General features: G+C 38.7%; 1 protein-coding gene and 1 pseudogene across 1 annotated transcript; one reads left to right on the top strand and one right to left on the bottom strand.

Moving 5' to 3' along the window:
• The window catches only part of LOC107148720, a 12,451-nt pseudogene extending 7,779 nt beyond the window's left edge, over window positions 1-4,672 (bottom strand).
• A 1,377-nt stretch (window positions 4,673-6,049) lies between these two features.
• On the top strand, window positions 6,050-8,051 carry Lalba (lactalbumin alpha). The gene is made up of 4 exons (XM_015493585.2): window positions 6,050-6,182; window positions 6,506-6,664; window positions 7,139-7,214; window positions 7,760-8,051. The coding sequence occupies exons 1-4, from the start codon at window positions 6,050-6,052 to the stop codon at window positions 7,818-7,820; spliced, it is 429 nt and encodes a 142-aa protein (XP_015349071.1). The 3' UTR covers window positions 7,821-8,051.
• Window positions 8,052-10,157: the final 2,106 nt, after the last annotated feature.

The raw sequence follows: 10,157 nt of genomic DNA, 5'->3' as shown, positions 1-10,157 counted from the left end.
GGTGGTGGGGGTGGTGGTGGGAGTTGAAGGAAGGGGCAAATTGAACTACAATCCAGTCACAATAGAGTGCCCGGCAAATCTTACAGAAAGTTGTGGAGCTGAGGTGACCCTGGAGAGTTGTTTTTTTATTGAGGCATAGGGCCTATCAGAAAGATTCAGCTGAGTGCTATCAGTACTGGGGCACTGAGTGCTCTAATCCTGAAAGGGGTGGAGGGAATCCACTTAGTGTACAAGAGCGTCCATTCTAGTTCATCTCTGTACTGCTTGGATCCAATTGTTTTGTACAGCTCCTGGGAGCTGCTAATTCATGATTTTATTGATGTCTTTTTATGAGGAAACTTAAAAGAGGTTTCATGGAATAAGTTGCAGCTCTTATTGTTTTAGCTGGTCTCTGGGCTGCAAATGATACTCATTGTCTTCTTCCTCTACTACTCATTCCAGATTCTTCTCATCCTTGGGTAATAACTCTGCTGGTCTAGGTGGCCTATGTGGTGGTCTGACTCAGATCCTCAATTCTGAAGAGTCTAAAACCCTGATCTCCTTGCCCTTCTCAGTCAGGATTTCTGTGTTCGTAATTTATAGTCAAAATTGGGCCAGGAGCTGGGTGTGATGGACTTACTTGTAATCCCAGTTACTCAGGAGGCTGGGCAGGAGGGTCACAAGTTTAAGGCCAGCCTCAGCAATTTAGCAAGGCCCTAAGTTATTTAGTGAGACCCTGTCTCAAAAGAAAAAAAAATAAAAAGGGCTCCTAATATAGCTTAGTGATAAAGCAACTCTGGGTTCAATCCCCAGCACCCCCCCACTCCCCAAAAATCAGGCAAGGGAATTCTAAGATATACCACAGTGAATCACCTGGGTGCCAAAGATATTCTTCCTTGTTCCTCATCTGATGATTAGGCTCAGTCATTCCTCCCAGGATGATGACTCTTTTGTGCCTGTTAGTTTCTTGGCATGAGAAGCAAAGAGTATCCTGATGGCAGCTGTAGCTTGAAGTTTAGTGGGACTCCCACCAAATATTTTGGACCTGGGAACTAAAACCTCTTACCCACAGAGCTTTAAGTTGTAAGAAAAGGGCATACAATTCCTAAAACAGGTCACTTGGAGCACTAATGAAGAGGAAAGTTTTACATCTTCATCATGGGTCCCAGGTCCATGAATTCTATCAGAGATACAGCGCCATATAATTGTCATGTATATTATTACAGAAGATGGTATACCAGTCTTACAGGATATGATCCAAATCCCATTTTATAGTCTGATTTCTTGGACTACTCCTGACAACCAACTGTTTTAGGTTAGGTTCCCTGGATAACAGATTCTGAGATGGAGATATGCTGCAGGAAGTTTACTGGGAATGTATTTTGTCTCAACACCTACAGAATGGGATTGAAGCAGGATTAGCCAGAAGTTGAATTGTGCTGCCTTCATAACAAAAGCTTCAGTTGATTCCATAAGGGCCTCTGGATCTGGGATGACCCTGAAGAATTTTCCTCCACTGAGGCAGAGGGGATAAGATTCTCTACCTACATCATCCAACTTTTGGATCTGGATTGTTCCTGGGAAGTAGATATGACTTTGGGCAAGGTGGCTGTCTTCAGCAGAGGGAAGTTCTCTTCTCCCAACTTAAACTCATGATGGCTTATTTATTTGTGTATTTTGTAAATATTTTTGAGATATTTCATTAACTTAATCTGTAGGAATTTTAAGAACCTCCAAGGAAATTTTTATAAGCTTATTCTACATTCTGCTTGCATTTACTTTGGCATTTCCTTGACTGGATGTGGTTATGTAAACATGAACTTCAGATTTGAGAACAGGCCAATGGTTTTATATTCTCATGGGAGAACATTACGGTTATGGTGAATTATTTTATGCCATGAGCAATTGCAGAAGAAGGCAGCTCTTCTGGTAGTTTCTCTTTGCCAGATGTCAAAGAACTAAAAGAATGAGCTTACCTGTCACTTTTGGAGATAATATAATTGTATACTTATAAGTCCCAAAACAATAAAATTTATGATATATTGTCAAGGCGGCCATGTAGAAGGTACATTTGAAAAAGTACTTGTTTCCTACACTACTTATAAGTTCCTAGAAATGGAAAGAGGACTATATTTCATATTTGAAAACAAAAAGTGCCACATATTTAAGAAAAAATTTAATAAAAAGGCACTGAATCTGTATGAAGAGCTGACCTGAATAAAGGAAAACACATATATTGAGGCTAAAATTTTGACTTTAAAAAAGCTATTTAAAAAAAGTAATTATGTATATTGTGTGTAATTTCAATTTGAATTTCAACAGGTTTTTGGTGGAAATTAGATAAAATATGTTAAAATTTATACAGAAATTGAATTGAAATAGATAATCATATTTTTAAAAAGAATAATAGTATTATAAGAGAAGAAGCAAATATGGTAGAATGTTGACAGTAGGTGAAGGCACAGGGAGGGTATGTTGAGGTTATTACAACATTTTCAAAACTTCTGTGTAGTTTTAATAGTTTTTTGAAAATAAAAGATTTTATTCATCTGCTAAGAAAAAGATAATAACAAGGAAAACTTGCCATACCAGATAGAACATACTAAAATACCACTGCAATGAAATCAGTAAGGCATTGGTGTTAGAATAGACAAATATGGAATTTGAACAGAACAGGGAACCTGGACAGAATTGCAGATGGATTAAAAATTTTGAACTGAATATGATTGCAAAATTATATATATATATATATATATATATATATATACACACACACACACACACACACACACACACATATATGTATATATGTACAATAATTAATAGCAACATGGACAGATATATTGTTAATATATAGATTGTTAATATAGGTTAACTGGATAATGTGAGACAGGGGAGAAGTGAGGAGGGAGAGGGAAGCCCATCCACAAAGGAAAGGAAAATGTACAACATTAACCAAAAATAAAAAATTGTAAGTTTCTATTAAAGATGTTGATGTAAAATTATGTAAAGATATGTTTATTTAAAAGCAAGAATTTTATAATTTAAAAATAAAAAAATATATTAAGATTTGCACAGAAATTTCATTACCTTCTTGGTAATTAGATGTATGTTTGTTTTAGCTAACATTCAATTAAAAAGGTAAAAATCATTTTAGTTAGTATATTTTAAAATAAGTTATGTATTGTAATTTAAATGTACATGTTTGCATTTTTTGTTGGTACTATTCCCAACTCATACAAGTGAATTAATGGTTCATTTAAGCATAAAATAGCTGGGTTCAGTGGTGAACTCCTATAATTCCAATTGGATGGGGAGACTGAGGCAGGAGGGTCACAAGTTCAAAGCCAGCTTGGGCAATCTAGCAAGGTCGTGTCTCAAAATAAATAAATAAAAAGGGTTGGGGATGTTATTCAGTAGTAGAGTGCTTTTGGGTTCAATCCCCAGTAAAATATGAGTGTGCGCATACACACACACACACACAACACACACAAACATGCATGCAAAAAGTGGTTATAGAAGCAGCAATTCAAATAATTTAAAAACAAGATTACATAAATTGAGAGCAGGGCTTCATTGTGGAACTATAATGTGAATCTATGAAACGCTTTGAAATTACTTTTTTACAAGCAGCCAAAAAATAAAAGTGCTAGTAGAAATCACTTCTTCAAATCTTAATTGATTTAACTCTAGTACAATTAAGCATTTGTGTAAAATTTGGGTTTCAAGTCCAAGATCTAACCTTTTCGTCTACCTAGTGATAGTTTTCCTGAGTTGTGGGATGAAGTAGAACATGGTAAGTATACTGACTGTAAGAAGTAGTTATCCATATTATCATGGTCCTCAAGATGCTCCCTCCAAATGATAGCCCTAGGCTCTGTCAATAAGCTACCACTCTCCTATAAACAGGTTGTAGACGGCAATATATTTTGAAGCAGAAGCTTCTGTTTCCTTGATTTCTAGAAGTCCTCCCAAAAGATGATTACTGTTTTTAGAAACCTGATTTTTATCACAGCACTTGAGAGAATGAACCTATTCTACTAATGTATTTTTGAGAAAAGCTAGGAAAGGATGTTGTAAACACCTCTTCATTATTTTGATTTAGATTTCATCCTCCAAGCAGAGGACCCTAACTAAACCTCTAAAGGGAGGGAGATTTGGGCAGGAACATTTCTCCATTAGCTGTGCTGACGTCTTTCTCTATACTTCCTCTTTCAGTGCTATGATCATTGTTTGTTGTTCTCCTTTGGACTATCTCCAAGAATCTAAATCTTTTTCTGAATGTTTGCAACTATTCCTATTAGACATCTTCTAGCCTCTTTTTTAGATGACCCAGATACCCTGTTTGACAAACATTTCTAGAGAAATAATGGTTCCTCTTGCCTGAGGTACATTTGTTTTCTTTTCTGGCCTGTATGCTGCCTTTTATTGCTTACAGGGAAGGGCAGAGATATAATCAAATTATAGGCAAGCAGGTAGTTGCCTTAGGTCTTGACTTGACAGAAAGTGTAGAAAGGCCCTGTGATTACTGATACCCTGAGCCCCTGGTTTATTCTGTCATAGGTACTTAGTCCATAAGCCAGGGAAAGAGGTGTTTTACACCAGACTCCATTATTGACAAGTCCTCAGGACTAGCATTTCTTAACTGACCCTCTCCCATGTGGCTGAAGGTCATCCTCTCATCTGTAGCCATATTCCTGACAAAACTTTTTTCTGTTATTGTCATCCACCCTTTCAATGTTTGGGGTGGAATGGAGGAGAAAAGCAGAGGCAGCACTTTCGCTGCATTTCTGAACATGCATCTCTTTTCTATCAGTTTTTCCTGCTTATCTCTTATCTCACATCCTCTGCACTAGTTTCACTCATGCCACTTCAGACGCTGATTATCCAGAGTATAGAAGATGGGATGAAATGGAAAAGAATTTTTCTGACTCTGAAGACTTGTAAATGATAGAAGTATGGAAGACTTACAGTTTGTAAATCTTAAATAGTATGGCTGGGATGAATCCCCCCTAAAATGTAAAAAATTGGGATAAAGAATATAAGCCCTGGTATGAAGGAGGGGACTGCCACCACAGCATAAAGCTTGATATCAGTAAATTTAAAGAATTATTCAAAACTAATACCTCCACTCTACTTCCTCGGGGATATTCACTTTATAGCTTAGATTTAGGAACTTGTTTTACAGCCTTCAGATAATTCTTTGTCCAGTCTTAAAGTGCGTAAAGTCCAATCTCCTCACTGTCTTGGGTTCACCTCTTTCTAACTTTCTATGACCAACTCTGAGGTTATCTATAACTTCTATCCATATCTATGAGTAAAACTATAACAAGCTATTAGTCTTGGCTTGACACATTGTCTTAATTAATAGAAGTGTGGTATCTATTTATTTATGGCAGTGGTGATTGGGGGTGGAGAACCTGATGATAACTCATGGGATGATATTTTCATACATGCTTTTCAAATTATTCACCTTCCTAAATAGGAAGTCTTGGACACCAAATTATGTTTTATTCTCATAGTCTATGTTCTTATGTTCTATCCTTATTTCTGAGCTCTCATCCATCAACCAACATATCAAAGGATTCCTTATTCCGTGGCTATGTTGACCAGACAAGTGCCTGGAATGTGATAGCATATACTACATTTCCAATTCTGTGTGCCTTTAGTTGGAAGAGAGGAGCTGCATTTTCTGATTGCCTCACTTGTATTGACCCTGAATCCCTCTCTGTTTTTAAAGTAGGCCATGGATATCCTGCTTCCTAGAACTAACCCTACAAGAAACAAAGGGATAAACACAGCCAAATAGGAAACAGGATCATGTTTGGAACTCTCTGTTGGCAGAGAACAATACTTGGTATTGACTAGATATTGGGGGAAGGGAAGGAAAAGGATAAAATTATGGAAGGAAGCTGGCAGGTTCAGTGTTTCTGGTCTTGGCATGACTAATCTCTCTTCATCCTCTTCCTGGATACAGGGCTTGGTGCCAGGGCTCCTGAGATTTTCTACATACATAAAAGGAGGTGAAGCTAAGTGGTGCCCCTATTTCAGGTTCTTGAGGGCAGCCAAAATGAAGTCCTTTGTCTCTCTGTTCTTGATGAGCATCTTGTTCCCTGCCATGCAGGCCAAGCTATATACAAAATGTGAGCTGTCCGAGGTTCTGAAAGACATGGATGGCTATGGAGGCATCACTATGCCTGAATGTGAGTTCCCCATTTCCTTTCTTCATCCTAGTTTTCATTTGTCTCTCCTCCATCCACTTTTTTATCCTCCACTTTTGATTAATTAACTAAAATTTATTATATTCTTTATTATTTGTGTCTTATTTTATTCAATTTGTTCTTCTATCCTTCTTTTCTCCTATTATCTGATCCTTTTAGGAACTCTCTTTCTCATCTAATCAGGATACCCTATGCTTTGCCATCTTTGGAGATTGGCTGGAAGGTCTTTTTTTTCCATCTGGAACAGGTCTTATTATGTTGATATTAAACATTTCTGTGATATCTCTTTCTCATATTTCCCTCAGGGGTCTGTATCATATTTCATAGCAGTGGTTATGATACACAAACCATAGTAAAAAACAATGACAGCACAGAATATGGACTCTTCCAAATCAGTAATAAATTTTGGTGTGGGAGTAGCCAGAATTCTCAGTCAAGGAACTTCTGTGACATCTCCTGTGACAGTGAGTAGCCTTTTACCCTGTTCCTCTGTTTTTCTGGAGCCTGCCCCTGGGATAACCTTGTTGGTGTTAACTATACCTTTGGCTTCACTGCCTTGGTTGGAATTCACAAAAACTGTGTGACTTAAAGTGATGATGATAAGTAAGAGGTTGTTTGCATTTTTCATGATCACGAAGTCCCAAGATAGTCCAGGGGATAGAAAATCTAAGCTGTCTGGGAGTTTTAAAGTTTTATATTCTGCATTCTCAGGGTATCAGTTAATGAAATTGATGATTTCTCTAGAGATGTCCCAGGGAAATGAAGGAAATCCCTACCCATGGAGAGGCATTACTGTATTGGCCTTTTCATATACAAAGTCAGGCACAAGCCTTCAGTTCATAGAACAAGATCCACTGGATCCAAGGAAAAGAGGAACTCATTACTTTCCTGGGTAGTACTTCTCATCTCTCTCATTCTTTCCTTCCAATTCCTGCCAGAGTTCCTGGATGATGACCTTACTGATGACAAAATGTGTGCCAAGAAGATCCTGGATCAAAAAGGAATTGACTATTGGTGAATCCCCATTCTATTTTTTGCCTCCTTCTACCCCCTTCCTCTTCCCTTTTAGCCCATTGCCACTTTCTTCATTCTAGATCTCCTGGTCATTTAATCTAGAATATAGTCTCCTAAACAAAACTCATCTAACAGACTCAAGTTTCACTTTTTAAGCTTCCTTTGCTGCACTTCTAACAGCTTTCCTAATAAGGGGTCTCCCTAGTGGAAAGTTGATACCCTGGCCTCCCTTTACCTGGCCTTGGATTTCTATTCCACTTTTTTAATCCTATATCATAAATTAATCCCTGTTATCATTGCATATTTTTTTCTAATCTTACAGTTCTCTTGGGTTTAACAAATGAACCCTACCCACTAAGATGGTATAGCACCCCTTGCTATCTGTCTAGGAAAGTCATTCTGTAATTCTCATGCATATTCTTCTACCTCAGTACTCCTGAGGAAATTTGAGCCAAGATATGGTCAGCTCAGTGATTATATATCTGGAGCTTTTTGGCTAAATGGAATTTTGAGTCAACTCACCTTGTCCCTTTCTTCATTGCCAGGTTGGCCCATAAACCACTCTGCTCTGATAATCTGGAACAGTGGAGCTGTAAGAAGTTGTGAGAATCTGCTGTCTTTGCCATGTTCCACCCTTTCTATGCTCCTGGAACTCCTCTTCCCTAATGCTACCTCAGGTCACCTCTTTCTACCCTCCTGAAGCTGATTTGTTTCTGAGCCCTGGACCCTGTTGTGACACCACTGTACTCTTGAGGACTATTCTTCAGGGATGCCTGACTGGTGCACTGGACTTTAGATCCTTGCTCTGTTCCCCTGATGGCATGTTCACTACAGCAACAGATCCTGCCTCTGTCCTGAATAAAGGGCCTGATTTGGAATGCCTTGTTGTATTTTCTTCCTACAGGAAAAGGGAGAAAATAGGGTGAGTGAGGGCATATTGAAGCATAAGTCAGAGCCAATTTCCATCTCTACTGAAGAAGTAGCCTTTATTTACCACAGAAATTGATACTTTCTGTACCAATTCAACAAAATTTAATTAGTCATATAATATTTCAAGGAACCACAGCAGGATTCTGAGTTGCTGTGTCTCATCTCTCTAATAGGAGAGACAAGATAAACATTATTAAATAGTTATAATATAAGAAATAATATGTTATAAACATCACAAGGGAGATTAAAAGTGTGCCCTGGGTATTCAAAAGAGGAAAGAGCTTATATTTGGGGGAATGCAGGAAAAAGGGATCAAGAAAGGATTCATGGAAGGCATGGAATTTGAGCTGGTTTTGAAGTGCAGGTGGGCTTTTGACAGATGGAGATTTTTGTGGAAAAAAAGAATGGCAGGGCTCTGAGATTCTGAAATGGATAGATTGAGGAGGTTGAGGGTTTTACTTATCTTTCAAAAAGAGCTGTGAAAGGAGCTTCCTTTGATCTAGAGATCAAAGTTATAATGGAGATCATTATGTGTGGGAGGCCATCCTCGCCTGGGATTTGAGTTACCTCCCTGGCTGGGTGAGAGGTGCTTAGACACAGCGGTGTTAAAGCCTTCCCCACCCTTTCCCAGGTCTGAGGGCTTGTCCGTGCAGAGGCGTGCCTGGCCACTGACCTGAAAACCCAATCATCTCTCCTGACCTTGGGATGCTGCCCCCCTTATCCTTCATTGGATGAGATTTTCCCTGGAATTTTTTTGTTCCCCAATAAAAGCCCACTCCCTGGCATGTTCTCTCTCTCGATGGTCTCTTCTGTAAACCTTGCCGCCGCATTAGGTGGCTGGAGGCGGGAGCTAGGAGAAGCCGTCTCTGGCTGGTATTAAAGGTAATGAGAGTCGGTCTCTTTAATTTAAAACTCCCTAGTAATTTCTTATGAACCGAACCTTCTTTCATGAAGCCAGTGCTTGTCGCGTGGCAGAATTATGGGCAGCTCAACAATTCTTGAAACTTATATATTTGGAGCTTTTTGGATTGATCCTTCCACTCCATTTCTCTCCCTTGTACTTCACGCATTTTAAAGGGAATGTCTATAGAACTTTATCATTTATGCTAATGATTATGGGATGTATGGAAGAAAAATCAGGAGATTTGATTCTTACAGTTTGTGCTACTCACTGATGGTCTGAACATGGGCAGGTCATCTCAGTCTTCTGTGTCACAATTTCCTCTTCTGAAAATGAGGGTTCTGGTCTAGATGCCTTTCTGAGATCTCTTTCTGTTTTGACAATCCAGTATTCCAACTACAATTCATTTTACCCCTTTTATGAATTAGTAGGGAATAAGGATCACATCTTCTTTCCCTCCTCCTTGCCTTCCTAAGATATCTTATGTTGCTCATTACACTTTTTCCACCCTAATGCCCTTCGGGGCTTTAGGCAATCAGATCATATTTTCTTTGTGTTAGAACCATCAGCTCCCAAATGAAGCCCCCTTGTTTAGGGAACCTGTAGTTCTATACAAGGGGTGGGGAGGCCATTCTCTCTATATCTAATGAAAACAAACTCTCAGGAAATAGTTTGATATTAGTCATATTATTTTAGTGTGACTTTAAACACAATGTGATATATTTCATGTTTTCTACCTAATTATGAGATGAAATGTTTTCCCAGGTCTTCAGGGTTTCAGGCATGCAATGTGTTGTGGTTTGGATATGAAGTATCCTCCAAAAGGCTATATGTTGGAAACATGATATTCAGTGTAGCAATGTTCAGAAGTGAAATGATTAATTAGCTTGTGAGAGATATAGGCTCATTAGTGGGTTAATCCATTTGACGGATTAATAATTTGAATGGATGACTAGATGGCAACTGTAGGAAGGTGGGATGTGATTGGAGGAAGTAGGTCACTGGGGGTATACCTTTGAACTTTATATTGTCCCTAGCTCCTCTCTTATGCTCTGCTGAGAAGCTTTCTCCCACCAGGATGTTCTGCCTCACCTCAGGCTGGGAGCAACTGG

This window comes from Marmota marmota, unplaced genomic scaffold, assembly GCF_001458135.2.
Source record: "Marmota marmota marmota unplaced genomic scaffold, marMar, whole genome shotgun sequence".
NCBI classification, from domain to species: Eukaryota; Metazoa; Chordata; class Mammalia; order Rodentia; family Sciuridae; genus Marmota; species Marmota marmota.
This window is presented reverse-complemented; position numbering and strand designations above follow the sequence as displayed.

Coding starts and splice junctions, on each gene's coding strand:
- Lalba (XM_015493585.2), top strand. CDS start 6,050: ATGAAGTCCTTTGTCTCTCTGTTCTTGATGAGCATCTTGTTCCCTGCC. Junction 6,665..7,138: donor CTGTGACATCTCCTGTGACA/GTGAGTAGCCTT, acceptor AATTCCTGCCAG/AGTTCCTGGATGATGACCTT. Junction 7,215..7,759: donor CAAAAAGGAATTGACTATTG/GTGAATCCCCAT, acceptor CTTCATTGCCAG/GTTGGCCCATAAACCACTCT.